This window comes from Oratosquilla oratoria, chromosome 13 (assembly GCF_046742065.1).
Source record: "Oratosquilla oratoria isolate Oo_2021 chromosome 13, ASM4674206v1, whole genome shotgun sequence".
NCBI classification, from domain to species: Eukaryota; Metazoa; Arthropoda; class Malacostraca; order Stomatopoda; family Squillidae; genus Oratosquilla; species Oratosquilla oratoria.
The window spans coordinates 33422225-33443793 of record NC_134789.1 but is presented as its reverse complement, the minus strand read 5'-3'; the positions used below and the strand labels follow the sequence as shown (position 1 = coordinate 33443793).

The following is a 21569-nucleotide window of genomic DNA, read 5'->3' as shown; positions in this document are numbered from 1 at the left end:
TAAACATTCAAATAGAATCAGGCAATGCGAAATTAATTTGTATGCTTCCCCTTTGACTACCTGGGGTTCCCCTCATCCAAATAAAATCGTTTGGCGACAAATATTAGATAGGTGTCGAGATAAGATGTGACACGATTAAAACTGAGGCTTATAACCCATTCCTCTTCGTTTTATTCCTCTTTGCCTTTTTCTTTGTGCTTTATCCTCCTTTTCTTTTTGTTTTACTATTTTTCTTTAGATTCCCTTACTCGTTTTTCTTTACTGTTTGCAGAGTTGTATGTATATATGAAACCTTCAATTATTCAAAAAATAGAAAATATATTTAAATGTACTTAATATTTTGATTTACGTAATTTATAGGAATATATGCATATTTGATTCTAAAAATAGATAAATAACTGTAACTAATTTGTGTTTTTACGACAATTTACCTCTTTCGTAGGATCCAAGGAAGAGTCGTCTGCAATTGTAGATGGCGCTAGAGAGAACATAAACAACAACATGGCGAACAGGAGGCGGACGTATTCGTCAGGATCAGATGGATCTGACCATTTTACATATATCAACGAGCGTCCAGTGGATGACATATCACTGGAGTTCTTTTATAGGCCACATACTATAACTTTATTGATTGTGACCATCTGTTTACTCATATATTTTTTGTTTACGAGGTAAGTTAAGCTCGAGTAAATCTCGGAGGCGCACAACAGTGATTGGAAAATAGTAACATTACTCATCCCTTGCCTTGGGAAACCAGAAGTAGATTTCATGACTAATAGACAGTTTTTCAAGCATACGTTCACAATATTTCATTGATATTCAATTTTGTAGTATTTCTTGTGTTATACATGTCTGTTTTTGATCAGATTTTTCTGTGAAGGCGATCGGACAGAGCGTGTACAGTTGCAAGTATCGAAACGAATGTAGTGATTGTCGTATCATATTTCATTCAAACGATGTTAGGATGAATAAGGTGTATGAATTGTGATGGTAATATAATCATATTTTTAATCACGAATTTAGTCTGATTACATAATTGCATTTCGTAGTACAAGGAAATGTGACATGTTATTATAGAATAGTACCTGCATGACTTTTAGTGCCATTTCCTTTGCCACTTCAGTCACTTGTATGTCCTCATAATTTGAATAATGTTCTGAAAATCAGACAGAAAGACCTTTGAAGGTATCGATAGTCTGCAAAAAGAAAAAAATAATGGGTAATAATCTGGAAAAACCTTAGTAATTGTTTCAAAAGTAGTTAAGGTATCAATATATGTATGTAAGGTGTAGGGTCAACTCAACACATCACTGACTTGGCCCATCTACTAAACCAAGGCGGCCCACCATGGTTAGGTTAGGTTAGAGTAGACGAATTTATCATGTTTTAATTTATTTGACCTCCACATCTATCAAAACAAAGATAGGGTCTCAAGCAGCCAATGGGCTGAGTTGGCAATGGCCCAAGTTGGTGATGGCTGAGCTGGCCAGCAAGTGTATACAAGTGATATCAACCCTTATTGGTAATTGGATAGGGCCACACATCTACAGTAACTTGCAAATATCATGGATTAAGTTAACCACTTTAATACAATGACATCTATGTAGGCTTCATTAGGCATGAGTGGGTACATGTGGATGCCGGCATTGGCGTCTTGATTATATATATATATTTTTTGTAGTTATTAATGAGCTACCCCCAGATTCTGTGAACTGGTTTGATCATGTTTTCTGTGTTTATTATTACTCAGAATAAAAGAGAATGAGTAATACAACAGTGACTTTATATTTAATAATGTGAGTATTGTGTTACATCATACATTTGGGAGCCAATGCTGCACACGAGAATTTGACTCGTATTGAAGTGGTTAACAACTTGTATGAAGATTGTATGAAGGGGTGATTGGGCCAACAACACTGTATGGGGCAGAAATATGGAACATAAAAGAGGAAGAGTTTAAATGTGTTTGAGATGAAATGTCTGAGAAGTAGGGTAGGGGTTACTATGCTGGATAGTGAGAAATGAGGAGAGAGGGAGTGGCAAAGGAGTTAGGAGATAGGGTTGATGAAAGAGCTGGTTTGGATACATGGAAAGAATGAGTGAAGAAAGATTAGTAAAAGAAGTGTGGAAGGCAGAAGTGGATGGAGTGAACAGGAGGGGACAACAGAGGATAAGATGGATGGATGGGGTAAAAGGGGCATTGAGAAAGAGGGGGATAGGTTTTGAGAAAGGAAGGAAGAAGACAGAAGATAGGGGTGAATGGAGAATGGTTGTATATGGATGATACTGTGATGCATAGATAGGGAGTGGGGTGAGTGGTTATGTGTGAATATTTTAATGCAACCCAAAGGGATTTCTCCCTATCCTCAATTTTTCTGCATGAGGGGATGGAGAGAGGGGTTTGTTGATTAAATGAAGTGGCTTTGCTGTGGATGTGCTGTCTGGCTGCATTGCTTCTGACCCAGGGCAATGGGCGAGATGCAGGGATAACTCGTCATCCAGGAGGAGCCAAAAAAAAAAAAAAAGGGAGGGAGGGGTGGTGAATGGGAATGGAGTGGGTGGGGATGAAATGGATGGAACTGGAATTATGACTTTTGACTTTGGCTACCTCCCTTGTATATGTATGCATGTATGTTAACTCATTTTTTGTCCGCCAAATAACGTCTGACCCAATTGATTGTAACATCGCTCATTCATACCAAGTGCTGTCATTTTCTGGAGAAGAATCTCATGATTCATGGTATCAAATGCCTTTTAAAGGTCTATAAGAACCATACCAGTATATCTACCCTTATCACATTCCTGTCAAATGTAATCATGTAAGTAAATCAAACACATATCAGTTGAGTATCCTTTACAGAAACTTGATTGAAGTTCATACAGATGATCATTTTCCACAAGGAAACCATTCAGTTGTTTGTGTACAATGCATTCAAAAACCTTTGATATAATGCTTAAGGCAGACGCCTGCATCAGTTTTGCTACTCTTTATGTAGGGGTACCACTTTGGCTAATTTTAGGTCATCTGGCACTATAACTGATCTGATTAGAAGATTCAGTATATGTTTTATAGGATGAATATACAAGCACCATCCTTCACAAAATGATCTGGGATGTTGTCCATACCAGTAGCCTTACCAGGACTTAAATCTTCTAGAATCTTTACCACCTCCTCAAAGGATACATACATATACCAAGGGCTTTTTCCCCATTACAAAGGAGGTAGCCAAAGTCAAAGGCATAATCCACTCCCACCCATTTCATCTCCACATACTCCACTCCCATTTGCCACCCCTTCCTCCCTCTTTTCTTGGCTCCTGGATGATGGGTCATCCCTGCATCTCACTCACAGCCCTGGTCCAGAAGCAATATAGCAAAGGACACATGGCTTGAATTGAATTTTTTTTAATTGGTGTTGAGTTTTCTATAAAAAAAAATTACAAAATCATAACCATATCTACCTGAACTAATTAGAAATGCTTCAACCACTTCAGAAGCTATGTTGGTGAAGAATTAATTGAAATTGTTTGCCATACTATATTTGTCAAACACCAGATTACCTTCAGTCTTTGAGCCTATATTACTAGATTTGGCTTTGTACTTTGATGATGTACCCAGCTCTTGAATGGACTGCCATAGTTTTTTGTTCACTCATGTATTTTATTTATACAATACTCTTGTTTTTCCTTGTTCTCATGATCAATTTGGTTATTAGACTTCTTGAATTTATTTAAGAAACTTTCCAGGTTTTTATCAAATCCAAAATCTCAGTTGACATCTACGACTCCATCCCTTGTTTGATTCTAAAGTTTCTAAGAGGAGCTATTGAATCATCAATGGTTGTGTATATATATAATATATATATATTTTTTTTTCTTCTTTTTCTTTCTTTCTTAATATTCCAGGTTTCTCCCATTTCGTTACAATTCACATGTGACCAGTCAACATTTTCTAGTTTGCAAACAAAATCTTCTATAGAATAATTCTTCATTGAGCGAGCTTCCACAGTATAGTGCTCATTAACAACACATCTTTTCAGTTTCCTTGGGCAATAAATTAGCAAATGATCTCTAAACAACACAATTATCAGACCATGCTGAACACTTATATTTGGATTGGAAACCATAATCAAATCTAAGATTGAACTGCTAGTTAAAGGTAACCTAGTAGATACATTAATCAGTTGAAGTAGCCCATTTGTATTCTTTGAGTTTGACCCAGGGTAGTTGATGGATGTAGGGATGACCTGTCATCCATGAGGAGCTGAGATGGAAGGAAGTGAAATGGGCGGGAATAGGTATGTGCCTCTGACTTGGCTACCTCCCATGTAAGGGGGGAAAAGCTCTCAATATATAGATAAATAGCTGTAACACTTTTACTAAAGAATTTTCTGACTCTAGAGTATTGGTATTTAAATCTCCAAATATTATGGTTTCACACTACCTTATTGAGTTCATTGTTACAGGCACTCTCCAGATGATCATAAAAATTCATTTGTTTTGTGGGTCTATAGCATACTTTTGTCAGTATTGGATAAGTTTTTGTATCACATTGGTAATGATAGGAATGTGTAATATCCATATATGTTGAAACCGAATTTCAATTTCTTGAAGTTACATAAACAATGTATCCATTTATTTTGATGTTGAGCTTTACAATGGGCTTTGTGAAGTTAGTTTGTATCTTATAATATTATGTCCCATGACACCCAAAATTATAATTTCCAGTAATTGAAACATGGGTAAATTTACATAAAATATTAATTAGTCAGATTTAAAAGAATCAATTTCAAATTTCTCATGTTTCTTGTATTTTATTGCAACAAGAAAAGTTTTGATAAGTCACATGAAACCATAACCATAGTTCACCATGCACAGTCTAGTTGGATTTAGAAGGACATTACTATGTATTTATGATAAATTTTGTTCTTGATTTCCATTGGAAACATTATACAAATGTTAAAAGAAATATTGTGATGATGAAGATTAAACTTTTCTATAATGTTGAGGTGCTTTGATAATGTGCAAAACATGACATACAACCATCTCATGGTTTGCAGTTAGTTAAAATTACTACTGATATCAGATACACTATTCTGACATGTAACTTCATGGCAATACAACTCATTTGTCTAATATAACTCCATTACTGGACATACTTCAGTACAACAAATCTGGACTAAGTGTTCACCCAATTCAAGTGTAAAAATAGCCTTCCTCTCTAATAGTAATATGTTAGTAAAACTTGCTTATTCTTTATTCCTAGTACATTTGTACATCTATGTAGTAGCTGTATGTGCCCTTGATGTAACCACCATACAAGAGATAGAGCACATCATACTACACTGTTCTGCACTCACTTTAGACAGGTCCACAAAATCTCTTCACTGAGTGACTTGTTGGTTGAACAATGTATGTGTCTGTGTTTGAAAAAAATATAGGAATAATTGCACAGTGGATCAAGCCAAGTAGACTTGAGGTCTTCTTTGGTAATGATAAACAACATGTTCATAGTGTCAATAGATGATAACTATTGCCTTGACTTTCAATGATTGGAAACCCACAGTCACACATTTGTTCTTTGGGTCTTCCCATGGATCTCTCTGAGAAGGAGCATTGGACTGCTGGCCATGTTGAATTAGTGTGTGTTTGTTTCTTATGTCACAGTGAAGTAGGAGGAAGTGAGATGAGCAGTCCCTAGTTGTCAGCTCTCCTTATATAAAAAAAAGTGGAAAGAAAATATTGGAAGTCATTTGATCTCAGACCCTGTTTGAAGACCACATGATTACCCTCTTAGGACTGTACTCCAAGTGGGTGAAGGGTCATCCTTATCCCTCATACACTGCTCAGATCAGAAGCAATGCAGTGAGACAGCAGGGCATGTCAGCTGAAGCTGGTTTTCTTCACTACACATACACACTCAGATAACTAAACAATCCCTTCAAGAAAGAACACCAAACACAATACTCTAACAATAACCCCCAGATATAAGCCCTGCTAAGAAAACCCTACCACACCTGACATCCACACCAGCACACCTGTGCTTAGGACACTATTCAGCATCAAAATAGTACCAGCACAGAACAGGACTGGCCACAGATTCAAAATGCCCAGATGCAGTCATCACATGGAAGATGCACAACAGCTCGTACTACAGAGCCCCACACTAACAATCCCCAGACATCATAATATCTCATCTTTAAGTAACTTATGGTCCTGCATGTAGGCTGTTGCTGGTTTTCTGGAAGCTCATAGATTAATAAGTGAAGATATACAGGGAATCTATATACAAAAATCTGATATATGAAGATTCAAAGGTACACAAGGAAAGAATGAGGGCAATTTTCTGTATGCAAAAGGCATATGCTTCAGTGGTACAAAAAGAAGTATAAAATTTATGAAAATACTCAACAGAACCAAGTTTACTGCACAAACAACCACAGGTTCAAAATATCCTTTTTGTATTTGGGGAATTTCCAGTATTGTTATGTCAACATTTTTCATTATAAGATTACATAGTCCACATTTTTGGTGTGGTATGTGGATCTGGGGTACAGTATGTAGTATTTAGTGAAGCCTATTTTGTAAATATATTCTTTAGACATTGATTGAGCACCATATGTGGATATCAGTAGATATAAATTTCAGATCACATGAAGAATCATCACCCTAGACCTCAACAGGGTGACCATTCTTCATGTGGGCTGTCCTAGGATGACAATTCTTCATGTGGACCATCCTGGATTTACTATTCTTTGGTTGTATAAATTGATGACAATAAGCACAACCCTCATTCAACCTAACCTAATCTTTATTCCACTGTTGATATTAAGCATACTGAGGAGACAATTCTTCAGGTGGGATCTTATGGGGTGACAATTCTTTATGTGGGTGTTCTGGGGTGACAATTTTTCATGTGACCCAAAATTTCTTGTTTGAACCATCCTTTTTATTTTGTGTTTATTTTCCAGCCAAGTTCCCATTTATAACATTGAATGCTTTATGGTTGCAGGGATGAAAATGAATCAATCCAGTCCAACATTGAGGCCGGGATGATGGCAGTGGTGTTTTTTTTCCTCATTATCAGTGTCCTGGCTTTCCCTAATGGACCATTCACAAGACCACATCCAGTTGTCTGGAGGATAGTCTTTGGTGCTTCTGTCCTTTACTTGCTTCTCCTTCTCTTCCTTCTCTTCCAGGTGGGTAATTTTAGGACTGCCATCTAATATAACATGTATTGAGTTGATATACTTATTACTAATGTGGCCTTCTTTAAAGTCATCACAAATACAGTTTTTATATAATACCATTTAGGGTATGAATTGTAATTTATTGAATATTAAGTAATCAGTAAAAAGTATGTAAAGAACAGGGAAAGCAAACCAATCAATGAAAAGGACTAAACAGAATAAAACCAGGAAGAATGAAGTTGAGAGGGTTGAACTGGACATGCTTATCAATAGAATACAGAAATCGGGGAAGAAGAAGAGATACATAGGTCACATAGATGAAACTATTCTGAAAGGACATACATATATCAAAGTGCCCTTTCCCCCATATAAGGGGGAGGATTGCCTAGGCAAAACATACACCCACACTGTGGTGTTGACTGCATGGTGACATGCATAGAGCACTTTAGGGACCTTTTGGGCTCCCATATGGACCAGACCCACACATTGTTTATTTATGTTGAGGTGTGAAGACAGAATGAGTGGTAGGGTGGTGAGTTTAAACGCCAAGAATCCGATGAAGTTTTATTGCTGATGTTTCGTCCAACTAGGACTTCTTCACACTCTGAAGTCCTAGTTGGACAAAATGTCAGCAATAAAACTACCACTTATTTATGTAAGAGTAAAATCTCTACCCAGGAAATCATAGTGTTTTTATACAACTGTTGTCCCTATGATTATTTGTCTCCTTGAACCTATTTTTTGCCATGTCTATGACTACCTCTTCCTTCTCTGATCCCCATATGGTGTGAGGGAGAGGGAGATGAGTGCTACCACCTTGTTCCCATGCATGTCATAGAATGTGACTAAATATGACTGAATTAGTGGCTGCAGAGCCCCTACTCTGTATTTTTTATTACAAAAAGTGGAAGCTATTCAGAAAGTAAAATATATTAAATGGACCCAATTCAGACTAGCTTTAGGGAGGAGCAAATGATTTTGGTGTTACTGAGCAATGCTGCAACAGATAGTATACATTTTGATAGCCTTGGGCTGCTTGCTCAAATCTAGTTCTGATTTGAACAGTGTTCTTGGAGAGGTGCTCACTATTAAAAGAAAAATTGAGCTTCAGCTCCAGTAGGAATTGAGGCCATCATAGTTCATTAAGAATTAGAGTAAGTAGGGCCTATGTAAAAAAGTGCTGAGTTATAGATATTATTATTACATTTACAGTCAGTCTAAATGAGTATGTAGAACATAATTAAGAAGAATGGTTTCTCCACAGGACTACCGAACTGTACGAGGAATATTTGAATGGTTCTTCGTAGACCTCAAAAACTTCACAATCGACATGGACAAGGTACTCAATTAAGAATCAAGATTGCTTTTTCCCTATCTCAAATACATTTAAACTTCACTCTGCCTCTCCTAAATTTGAAGTCTCTGCTTCATACATTGTCATAGGCACAATTACTTGTTCATATAATCTCCTCTATGGGAATGGATGCTGAGAGAAGATTATATGAAGTGGTGATCATGCCTACTACAATGTATAGGGCAGAAACTTGGAATTCAAGAGAGGCAGAAAGGAGAAGTTGAAATGTGCTTGAGAGGAAGTGTTTGAGAAGTATGGTAGGGGTTACAAGGTTGGATAGTGTGAGAAGCAAGGAGGAGAGCAGGGGTGGAAAGGGAGCTGGCAGATAGGGCTAATGAAAGATTATTGGGATGGTTTTGATACATGAAAAGAATGAATGAAGAAAGATTAATAAAAGAGGTGTGGAAGGAAGGGGTGGATGGAGTGAACATGAGGGGATGACCAAGGAAGAGATGGATGGGGTGAAAGGGGCTTTAAGTAAGAAGTTGAGCAAGGAAAAGAGGAGACAGAGAATAAGGGTGGATGGAGAATGGTTGTATATGGATGATATTTTGATGCAACCCAAAGCGATTCCTCCCCATCTCTATTTTTTTGCATGAGAGGACAGAGGGGAGGGGGGGTTGTCTCTGCAGACATGTGGGCAGGAGGGAGGGATGATCCATCACCCACAAGGAGCTAAGATAGAGGGATACAAGGTACAAGGGTGGTGGATGGGAGTGGGTGCAGGCCTGCCTTCAACTGTCTCCCTTATAAGGGGGAAGAAGCCCTTGGTATATAGATAGATATATTTTCTTCTCCTCCTCCTCCTCCTCCTCCTCTTCTTTTTCTTCTTCCTTGGTATGACATAGACCTGCTTCAGTGATTTTAATGTAATGTTGTTCTATTTGCAGGGAGAATGGGGCACCAAATGTGATGATCTTTCATTTGAACGCTTATGGGAGAGTATTGATTTCTTTTGCTTTGCCCATTTTGCTGGTTGGGCCATGAAGACCCTTCTTGTGCGTCACTATGGCATATTGTGGACCATTTCAGTCATGTGGGAAATTACAGAGGTAAGATGATAACATTGGTGTTGTGTTTGGGTATAGTTCCTTCTTTTTTTTTTTTTTTCTTTTTTTTCTTTTCTTTTTCAGTGCCCTAAACTTGCTTAAACTAAAACATTGACTAAGACATGATATAATGGAAGCCTCTTAGTAAAGCATTATTAATATTACTTACTCTAGACAACAATGAATTAAAGAAATATCCAATAGCAAAATTGAATGAGTTCTCACTTTTAGTACATGTTCTTTGGCCCATGCTTTAAAGGCTTCGAAGTAAAAATCAACTAGAAAATAAACTTAAGATGAGTAGCAAGCACAATATTTAGTTGGCAAAAAACAACTCATATCAATCTACAAACAGCTTATAAGAACCACACTTCATTGTGTCTACCCAGCATGGTTCTCTACAACATGACATACATGTAGCCATCTTACAAGAAAACAAACCTACAACACTCAAAAAAAAACAAAAAAAAACACACATTTCATAATTTCACCACCATCAGACAAGACTGGACCAACAGCAATGGAGGTGGACTCATCACCCTGATCCACCGGTCCATCTGCTTCTTGGACACAAGTGCCACCACCAAAACCCTCCTCCCTACCACAGACAACACTGAAATCCAAACTGGTAACAAATCCACAATTACAATTGTTAACATATATTCCACCCCCATCATCTCCCACAGTTCCAAACAACTTTAGACCTGACCTCAACCAATTTGCCACCATCCCCAATTTTATCTTAGTTGATGACTTTAACACCAAGTCGTTGGCCTGGTGTGTCAACAACTCTGACATGACAGAAAATTTTATCTGCAGACACAAATTGACTCACTGACCATTATGAACAACACTCATAACCACACATATATGCCCCATCAAGCCTCCTACACCCCTTCCCCCCCTAACATTACCTTCTGTTCCCTCTGCCTGACCCCAACAACTTCATGGAAAGTGGTCAGAGCCTTGGAATCCAACCACCTCCCAATCATCAACACCACCAAAACACGATACACCCTAGTTGACCGCAGACACACATACACCAATTACAAGAGAGCAAACTGGGAAGCTTTCACTGAAGAGACAGAACAACAATTTAAGACATAAAACAGTACACCAATCACAGACATAGACACTGCTGTGCACACCTTCAAAATACATCCCCAGAGACAACAGAAAATCACACAAATCAAACTTCATACCAGAAATCCAAGGCCTCATCAGACAATGCAGCACACATAATCACAATACCTTCAGACCTATTTCTCAGAACATAACAGACCAAATTTATGCACTAAAGACTGAGATCAACAACAAAAAACACAAAATTGTCAAACATTTGTCAACACATTTAATCACAAAACAAACACCAGAAAACAGTACGAGACACTCAACAGCATTACACTATCCAACAATAACACATGCTCTCACATAGCAGTAACCACAAGTCAATTTACCCTCAAACAGACAACAAGCAAACACACTCATAAGTCATTTTGTACAGACAAGCCATCTCGCACCTCACCCTGACAACCGACACATCATTCATCATAAGAAGGACTTACCCACAGACCCTGACTACACACCCGTCAGAGACAGCCAGATGAAGCATATAATCCTTAACCTCAAGCCTGTGACCCTGACAAAATAAGCAACATCCACCTAAAACACATTGGACCACATGGCATTCATGCACTCACCAACATTGCAAACTACAACTATTCACACAACACTATACCCAACACTTCACCCCATACCATACAACACATAATGGAAGACTGCATTATACACAATCATGCACGCAAACAACACAACATACACTATAAAGGATTTGTGGGAAAACCCAGTTTCGGCTGTGGCCTTCCTTGGGGAGACGGGACTGCTCGGACAGACAGTCTAGGGAACGACAACAACAACAACAACAACAACATGTGGAAGCATAGGAAAATCATCACCATCCCCAAACCCAATAAAGATCCAACAGTTCCAGCATCACACTGCCCAGTCACACTTCTCTGAACCCCTTCCAAAATTGTAGAATGCCACATACCACAACTCATCACATTATATATGACCCTTGCTGAATCACAACATGGTTTTAGACCACTACACTCTACAAACACCCTTCTGATAAACCTCACACAAAGAGTTTTTGATGACATCAGTTCAGATAAGCTCCTACACAGAACACTTCTCATAATACTACATACATTTACCAAGGGCTTTTTCTCCCTTACAAGGTAGGTAGCCAAAGTCAAAATCAATTCCACTCCTACTCATCTTAGATCCTCCTGGATGACAGGTCACCCCTGCATCTCGCCCATCACCCTGGGTCAGAAGCAATGTAGCAAGACACAACACATCCAGCAGCAAGGCCACTTCATGTAATCAGTGACCCCATCTCCATCCCCACATAAAGAAACACTGAAGACAGGCTGCATCAAAATATCATTCACACATACCATTAGTAAAACTTCCAATGCCATCCCCTGTCACACTCACAAACATGCACAATAATACCAAATCATCTCCACAATAATACCAATTATCTGGTAGGTAAAAATATAGTATACAAACACATGAAAAGAATGAGTGAAGAAAGATTAGTAAAAGAGGTGTGAAAGGCAGAGGTGGAGGGAGTGAACCTGAAGGGGTGGAGGGAGTGAACATGAAGGGGTGGAGGGAGTGAACATGAAGGGGTGACCAAGGATGAGATGGATGGATGGGGTTTAAGGGGCATTGGGAAAGAGGGATATGTCTGTTGAGAAAAGAAGGGAGAAGACAAGATATGGGTGAATGGAGAATGGTTGTGTATGGATGATGCTGTGATGCATGGAAGGGGTGGGGGGTGAGGGAGTAAGTGTGAATGATATTTTGATGCAACCCAAAGGGATTTCTCCTTGTCTTCTCTTTTTCTGTATGAGAGGACAAAGAGGAGGGGTCGCCGATTAAATGAAGTGGCCTTGCTGTGGATATGCTGTGTCTTGCTGCATTGCTTCTGACCCAGGGCAGTGGGCAAGATGCAGGGATGACCCATCATCCAGGAGGAGCCAAGAAAGGAGGGAGTGATGGTGAATGGGAGTGGAGTATTGGTCAGAAGCAGTGTAGCAAGACAGCACATCCACAGCAAGGCCAATACATTTAATTGGCGACACCCCCCCCTCTCTGTCCCCTCATGCAAACAAAGAGAAGACTGGGAGAAATCCCTTCAGGCTGTATCAAAATATTATTCACACATACTCCCTCACACACCTCATCCCCCACCCACTCCCTTCCATGTATTTCAGCATCATCCATGCACAACCATTCTCCACTCACCCCATCTTGTCTTCTCCCTTCTTTCCTCAACAGACATTCCCCTCTTTTCCAATGCCCCTTTTACTCCATCCATCCATCTCATCCTTGGTTGCCCCCTCATGTTTACTCCCTCCACCTCTGCCTTCCACACCTCTTTTACTAATCTTTCTTCACTCATTCTTTCCATGTGTCCTAACCATCCTAATACCCTTCCATCAACCCTATCTCCCAACTCCCTTTCCACTGACCTCCTTGTTTCTCACTCTATCCAGCCTAGTAACCCCTACCATACTTCTCAGGCATTTCATCTCAAACACATTTAAACTCTTCCTGCTCTACACAGTGCTGTCAACACAATCACTCCTTCATACAATCTCCTCTTAGAATCCATTCCCAAATGTTTATTTCTCATTATTTTTTAATCCCCAAAGGTATTTACTTGCTTCTCTTAATCTACATTCTACCTCCACTCCTCCCTTTCCTGCCACATTTGCACCCAAGTATCTAAAGCTACCCACTTCCTCCAGTCTCTCTCCCTTAATACTCATTTTCAATATATATATGTGTATAATATGCCAAAATCCCTTCCCTCCTCATAAGGGGGGTGACCAGTTGAAAGCATATAATCGTCCTTCACCCATCCTACACCCAGCTAAAAACCCATTTGTTGACCCTCCCATTTTAGCTCTTTGGGTTGGAAGCAGTGCAGCAAGACACAGCACCACCATAGTAAGGCCCAACAGCCAAAGCTGGTTTACCCCTACCACTTCATTGCATTGCAATCCCTACCTCTTCATCCACTTGGGAATTTATAGAGTAGGCAAGAAGAAATTCCTTTAGGCCACATCAACTCCTCATCCATTCACAGCCACTCCACTCACATGGCATGAGCCAAGAAAGGAATTTCTGAGTTTATACAATTCCCTTTATGTTACAGTCTCAGTACATACATATACGAAAGGCTTTTTTCCCCCTTATAAAGGAGGGGAACATCATCTATTGTTCTCACTGTTGTTTAAAGAATTTCTGAGTCTCTTTTTCTTGTCCAACTTTCCTTGACCTATATCAAAATCAAGTGACCCTGTTTTATAATTTCAGATAGCATTTTCTCACTTATTGCCAAACTTTATGGAATGCTGGTGGGATGCTATAGTGTTGGATATCTTGCTTTGCAATGGCCTGGGAATATGGTTTGGCATGCAGATCTGCCACTGGATGGAGATGCGCTATTATAACTGGGAAAGTATTAGGTGGGTGCATTTTGCAATGTAATTGATATGTTTTGTTCTTGTACTTTAATGTAAGATATTGTTTTTGGGTATGCATATGTCTATACAGGTATATCAGTACATACTGGATGCATGTACACTTGCAGAACACACTCATACACATGTACAGGTAGTCGTTGACTTATGACTGATCGACTTTATGACCATCTGGTCGGCAGGCATCACTATCGCTTGCCAGATAGTAGAAAACTATAGTGCAGTGGTTCTCAAACTGGGGTCCCCGGACCCCTGGGGGTCCCTGAGAAGGTCCTAGGGGGTCCGCAACACAATGAAAAAAAAAAAAAATCCAGAAAAAACTATATAATTATAAAAATATACAAAACTGATTCTGTCATTATAGTGTCGGTGATATCGATATTTTGTTGTGCAATCAGCCAGCACTTCTCTATTACATTTTTATATGTCATAATATTTCATTTGTTTCTTTCTAATTAATATTTATATTCATTCAAGCTTTATTCTATACTTACAGAAAGTGTGAACTGAAGATGGAAATGTTTTTAAACCGAAAATCGACAAAATTTTGAAAATATTTTAAATGCTTATTTTTATACTTTCTTTGTGTAGGAATATGCAAATAGTAAATTTACTGCATTATAATCATGTAATGGGTATCTTGGTATGGTAATAATAACTTTTGATTGGCTGGGGGTCCTCGGATGGGACTTAAATATCTGGGGGGGTCCTTGGCATGGTAAAGTTTGAGAACCACTGCTATAGTGCATCTAGTTTTGTTCAACATAGTTTTATCACAAGCCATTCCAAGGCTCCATACACATATATTGAAAACTATTTGTCTCAGTTACATGTTGTCTTCTTTATTTTGTAACCATGTTTTTCTGTCATCCCTTGGTAATATATATTTATATATGTGTGTATATATATATATATATATATATATATTTTTTTTTTTTTTTTTTTTTTTTTTTTTTTGAAACTCCTCTCTCCTATGTACATCATGATCAAATCTCACACACACATGTCTCTCTTCCAATGTAGTCAGATTCATTTTCAGTCTTTCTTCATAATAGTTTTCTTCTGTATCACCTCCACTTTATGTATGTAGATATATGGAATATGGTGGGAGGCTGTTCAGGGTGGTCAGAAGGTTTAACTTAGTAATAAATCTTGTGTTAGGGTAGGAAAGAAAGTTTAAGGATAGTCTGAAATGAAAGTGGGGCTGTACTAGGGTTGTGTAATGTCACCATGGTTGCTCAACATGTATAGATAGTCATTGAAGTACGACCAGTTTGTCCAAGTTATTATCATGCACTTAAAAAAATTTAACAGGTTCCTTTGGTGCAGCATAGTACTACGCACAAAAACAAACATTTCCCGCCACTGATTAAGACCCTGCACTCACATGACACACCGAATCAGTCTTTGTCAGGATCAGTAGATGCCAGGTAGGGGCTGTCCAGAGGGTAAACACTAGAAGACCATGTGGTTCATCTACAAGGAATAGTAGGGTTTCATTTTATCTCTTTCACAAAGCATGACCCACAGGACCGTGGCTTGACTGTAGCAATTCGCCAGGTGTTTGGCACCAAGTGGGAAGTGACTTCTGGCTCTGGGTGCAAAAAGAGAGATGAATGTTGAGCTCAGTGCCCATGCACCGGGCAACTGAGAGAGGTTCCAAGGTGATGACTGCAGCTTCATGGGTGGCAAGAGGCATGACTACTGGAAGTGGTGATGTTTGTTGGGTTCCGAGGCAATCAGTGCTTTTGACAGGTTCCGTCAGGCCTTACACACCAGCGAGACGCACTGGTTGGCAACTATCATTGTTGCTCTGACCTTTAACTCATGGTCGCTACTGTCGAATACGCAGCCTAGCTTGTCCCGGCTAAGCTCGTGTTATGCTCATCGATTGGCTGAGAGTGAGCCGCCATGAACCACAGCACATTGAGTAAAGGATAACTGCCTAACATGCCTCAACAGAAGTCAAGGCTGGGGATGAGGTCATTTAGATCCTCAAAAAGAAATCAGCCAAGTAGTTGTACTCCACATATCCCAGCAGCTGGGATGTGAATGCCTCAAATTATGGTGAGGGGCTCTACTCTGGGGTATGATGGATAATCCTAACATTTTTACCCATACATTTAGAACAAAGGCTGACTTATGACTGAATTGACTTATGACTGATCAATTAGAGCCTAACCCAGTCATAAGTTGACAACTACCTTTATATTTGGATTTTCCTCTTTGTTAGGGTAGTTTCTGCTTTTTTGAGGACCCTTTACCATTCTTTTGTTGTGAAAGGAAGATCATATTCTTAATGACAAAGTGTATACATAATATATACATACTGTCAGTGCCCAAAGTAATAGTGCCATATGTTCTTTGCTTCGTGACCCAGTATAGGCCAACAGAAAAAATTAAGAAAAAATATTTATATTGTACATGTCTTACCTTTAATATGTTGGGTGGCCCTTCATCAGGCAGCTCTGGAGACAATTAGGTACAGATAAAGTCAGGTTTTGGAGGAGGGAAGGTTCCAGATTGCTCCAGATTTCTTGGAGGTGGATGTGTCACAACCTCGTAATCAGCACTTCATCAGGCTCAAGGTATTCTTTGGGGTTTAGATCAGGATTATTACCTGGCCAGTCCTTGTAGTCAATATCCATGCACTCAAATCATTCATGGATCAGTTTGGCAGTGTGAGCTGGTGCTCTGTCTTCCACAAATATTTCACTTTTGCAGGATGTAAAACTTCTCAAGTGGTCAGCAAAAAGTTCAAGATAATATTCTTTGTCTTCATTGTGAGGGTCTTTGGCAAAACCACTAAATCCCCAGTGCCATGGTACCCAAAAGCCCCCAGACCATCACAATATCTGGGTATTTTATAGTCTCCTTTGTGTACTTGTAAGGTTAGGATCCAAGCCAGGACATATGTGAGAAAGCTTTAGGAAAAGATAAGGATGTTTTTTTGGCCCTTTATGGATTTGGAAAAGGCTTATGACAGGGAAGACAGGAAGGGACTGTGGGGGGTATTGCAGATATATGGGATAGGAGGAAAGCTGCTAAGAGCAGTCAAGAATTTTTACGAGAGTAATAGAGCCTGTGTTAGAATGAGAAATGGAGAGAGTGAGTGGTTTGAGGTAAAGGTGGGACCTCGCCAAAAATGTGTTATGTTGCCTTAGCTGTTCAGTTTATTCATGGATGGGGTGTGCAAGAGGTAAACACAAGGGTAATGGGTTGGGGATTGGAAATGGTTAAAGAAAATAGAGAAAAGTGGGAGATAAGTGAGTTGTTGTTTGCTGACAGCACTGCGCTTGTGGCAGGATCAGAGGAGAGATTGAGGAGGTTAGTGACAGAGTTTAGGAAGGTGTGCAAAAGAAGGAAGATGAAGATAAATGTGAGTAAAAGTAAGGTGATAAGATGTACAAGGGGAGAAAGTGGCAGCAGGCTGAAAGTGAGTATTAAGGGAGAAAGACTGGAGGAAGTGGATTGCTTGAGATATTTGGGTGCAAATGTGACAGGAAAGGAAGGAGTGGAGGTAGAATGTAGATTGAGAGAAGCAAGTAAATGTCTTGGTGGATTAAAAAGTGTAATGAGAAATAAACATTTGGGGATGAATGCTAAGAGGAGATTGTATGAAGGAGTGATTGTGTTGACAGCACTGTATGGAGCAGGAACATGGAACATAAGAGAGGATGAGTTTGAGATGAGGTGCCTGAGAAATATGATAGGGGTTACTAGGCTTGATAGAGTGAGAAATGAGGAGGTGATGAGAATTGGGGTGGAAAGGGAGTTGGGAGATGGGGTTCGTGAAAAAGTATTAGAATGGTTTGGACACATGGAAAGAATGAGTGAAGAAAGATTAGTAAATGAGATGTGGAAGGCAGAGGTGGAAGGAGTGAACATGAGGGGGTGGCCAAGGATGACATGGACGGATGGGGGTAAAATGGGCATTGGGAAAGAGGGGAATGTCTGTTGAGGAAGGACAGAAGATAGGGGTGAATGGAGAATGGTTGTATATGGATGATGCTGTGATGCATTAAAGGGAGTGGGTGGGGGATGGGGGATGAGAGAGTATGTGTGAAAAATGAATTGACACAGCCTGAAGGGATTTCTCCCCGTCTTCTCTTTTTCTGCACGAGGGGACAGGAGGGTGGGTGGTCCCCAATTTAATGAAACGGCCTTGCTATGGATGTACTGTGTCTTGCTACACTGCTTCTGACCCAGGGCCCCCTGGGATGACCCATCATCCAAGAGGAGCCAAGATAAGAGGGAGCGAGGGGGGTGAATGGGAGTGAAGTATGTGGGGATGGAATGTGAGAAAGTGGATTTCATTCCTTTGGTTTTTTTAGCTACCTCCCTTGTAAGGGGGGCAAAGGCTTTGGTATAAGTATGTATGTAAAACAATAAAGAACTAGTGTTGTGTCATAAGTATTCAGCCTAGGATCCAGAGAAATGGAAGACAGTTTTGTGATCATTTGGAGATTTAGTGGTATTGCTAAAGAACCTCACAGAGAACAAAGAACATTATCTTAAGCTTCTTGCTGACCACTTAGAGGATTGTTTCACATCCTGAAAAAGTGAAAAATATATGCAGGACAGTGCACCAGCTCACACTGCCAAACTGATCCATAAATGGTTTGAGTGCATGGATATTGACTCCGTCAAGGACTGATCAGGTAATGATCCTGATCAACACCCCATACAAAACCTCTGGAGCCTGGTGAAACCCTGATTATAGGGTCAAAACATGTCCACCACCAAGATGTATGGAGCAATCTGGAACCATCCCTCCTCCAAAACTTGACTATCTGTACCCAAATGTCCCTGGAGCTGCCTGAAAAAAAGGGCCACCCAACAAAGTATTAGAGGTAAGATAAGTATGAAATGAGTACACATATTTCTCTCTCTTTCTCTCTCTTTCTCTCTCTTTCTCCCTTTCTCTCTCTTTCTCCCTTTCTCTCTCTTTCTCCCTTTCTCTCTCTTTCTCCCTTTCTCTCTCTTTCTCCCTTTCTCTCTCTTTCTCCCTTTCTCTCTCTTTTTCCCTTTCTCTCTCTTTCTCCCTTTCTCTCTCTTTCTCCCTTTCTCTCTCTTTCTCCCTTTCTCTCTCTTTCTCCCTTTCTCTCTCTTTCTCCCTTTCTCTCTCTTTCTCCCTTTCTCTCTCTTTCTCTCTCTCTCTCCCTTTCTCTCTCTCTCTCCCTTTCTCTCTCTTTCTCCCTTTCTCTCTCTTTCTCCCTTTCTCTCTCTTTCTCCCTTTCTCTCCCTCTCTCTCTCTCTCTCTCTCTCTCTCTCTCTCTCTCTCTCTCTCTCCTCCACTGCATCCTGAAGCAAAAAGCCCGCATCAATCCGCACATTTGGCACTGGCTATACAGACATACATATACAAAAAGGCCTTTTTCCCTTCATAAGGAGGTTGGCCTAGTCACTGCATACATCTATCCTTCACCTATCCCATATTCATCAAACACCCATTTGTTGTTCCTTCTATCTTAGCTACTTGTAGATGATGTAAACATCATAAAGTACCTAAGATGTACTTCAGGATTGCACAGGGCTGCTACAGCCACCTTGAAGTATATGTTTAAAACTCATTTTTTCATGTTTGTTTTCTGTACAAATGTGTGTATGTGTGCATGATTCACCATGGTCTTGGATCATCTGTTGGACTTATCATTGACAGCTTTTACCCTCCTGGATGAGAGTTCATACATGGCCTTGTTTATTGGAAATATTGTGATCTTACACATACACACACATACACGCATATATACTCACACAAGGAGTGAAACGGATAGCTTACTGTTGTTAAGAATAAACTGGATGCAGAGAGATATGAAAACAGGTCACTACGAGCATAGCTCTCGTCCCATAAAATACAACTAGGTAAATACACACACACACACAAACAAACAAACAAGCAAACTCCTTACCCACCAGAACTGGAGTGCTGGCTCACAGTGCAGTGATGCTGAAATTTTCAGCCTTGGGTAAGGCATAAATTCAGATTGCTAAATTAGTAGTTAAACACAGTACCACCACACCATCAAGCAGTGTGTGTGTATGTGTGTGTTTTCTATTTTGTTTATTTGAACTTGTGTGACATCAGTGGATCAATTATGACTTAATATGTATACCAGTAAATCTAGTTTGATTGACAATTACATTGAACAATTTATATTACAGTGGCATCATAAAGAGCTGGCCAATGGTTGCTCTGGGGCTGTACACTCTACAAGGTTTGGTTTTGATGGTACTCCTGAGTGATTTGTTTGTACCCAACCTTGACCATGTGTGTTGGAACATTGGCAGTCCTGAAAGACTGGGTAGAAAGAGGGAGTTGCCAAAGTTTCTTTACCTTTATGTAACATAAGTCTGAAATCCTGATGCATGGCACAGTGCAGCAAGTGATAATTTAATGGTCACATACATATAGGAGACAGTATCTCCTGTATCACCTCTTCTGCCTCCTCCTTCAACAACTCCAACTCCTCTGTGGAAAGGCCTGAGGACTGTTGCCAGCCACTGTCAGCCTGCAGGTTTCAAGTTAATGGAACTCAAGGCAACAATTATTATTAAATGATATAGGTATCTGGGTTTGAATGCAAAATGAAGGTTGTATGAGGGAGTGATTGTGCCGATGGTACTTCATGGAGTGGAGACATGGATATGAAGGAGACAGAAAAGAAGAACCTAAACATGTTTGAGAAGTATGGTAAGTGTCATGAGGATGATAGAGTGAGAATAGTATAGGTGAGGCAGAGGGTGGGGGTGAAAAGAGCTGTCAGATAGAGTAGATCAGAGAAGGGTGAGCTAGTTTGGGTGTATGGAAAGAACCTTCCTCTCAACTATCAAGACATACTCTCCTTTCCTCTGAGGTATTGAACATATGTTATCCTAATCTTTGCAATGTAAGAGAGTATTATCACATTTTAACCTCTATGGAACAATATGTACAGCTTTTTACCCATGCATTGAAGGCCAAGGAGTGAAACAGACCACTCCCTTTCTGTCAGGCAAGGAGTGAAACAGACCACTCCCTCTATACTCACACAAGGAGTGAAATGGATAGCTTACTGTTGGTCAGAGCTCCCCCTGGCCAGCAACAGGCACCCAAGACCCACCTGTTCACTGTGCCAGATGCCTGCTACCTACATCTGTGTTTTTATTTCCTTTCCTCCTTGCATTGCTGGTTCATCCTCTTTTATAACTATTTCAAGTGGTCATCTTGTTTTATTTTCAGGGACATCCGAAGTACAAAAGGTAAACTGAAGCGTGCAGTTTTGCAGTTCACACCTGAGTCATGGACAGCCATGCGCTGGATGGACCCAACATGCTCATACATGCGTTTTTTGGCCATCTGTCAGCTTGTCATGTTCTGGCAGCTGTCAGAGCTGAATACTTTCTTCCTTAAACATATTTTCCAGGTAAGAAGA

At 39.8% G+C, this 21569-nt stretch overlaps 1 protein-coding gene across 1 annotated transcript in view; it reads left to right on the top strand.

The window, feature by feature from the left end:
* The first annotated feature begins 488 nt into the window (after positions 1–488).
* The window catches only part of LOC143032365 (phosphatidylserine synthase-like), a 39047-nt gene continuing 17966 nt past the window's right edge, over positions 489–21569 (top strand). Inside the window, exons 1-6 of the mRNA XM_076197000.1 lie at positions 489–671; positions 7012–7198; positions 8454–8528; positions 9434–9595; positions 13988–14139; positions 21377–21560. Coding sequence (XP_076053115.1) covers positions 502–671; positions 7012–7198; positions 8454–8528; positions 9434–9595; positions 13988–14139; positions 21377–21560 — 930 coding nt within the window. The 5' untranslated portion in view covers positions 489–501. The remainder of the gene's footprint in view (positions 672–7011; positions 7199–8453; positions 8529–9433; positions 9596–13987; positions 14140–21376; positions 21561–21569) is intronic.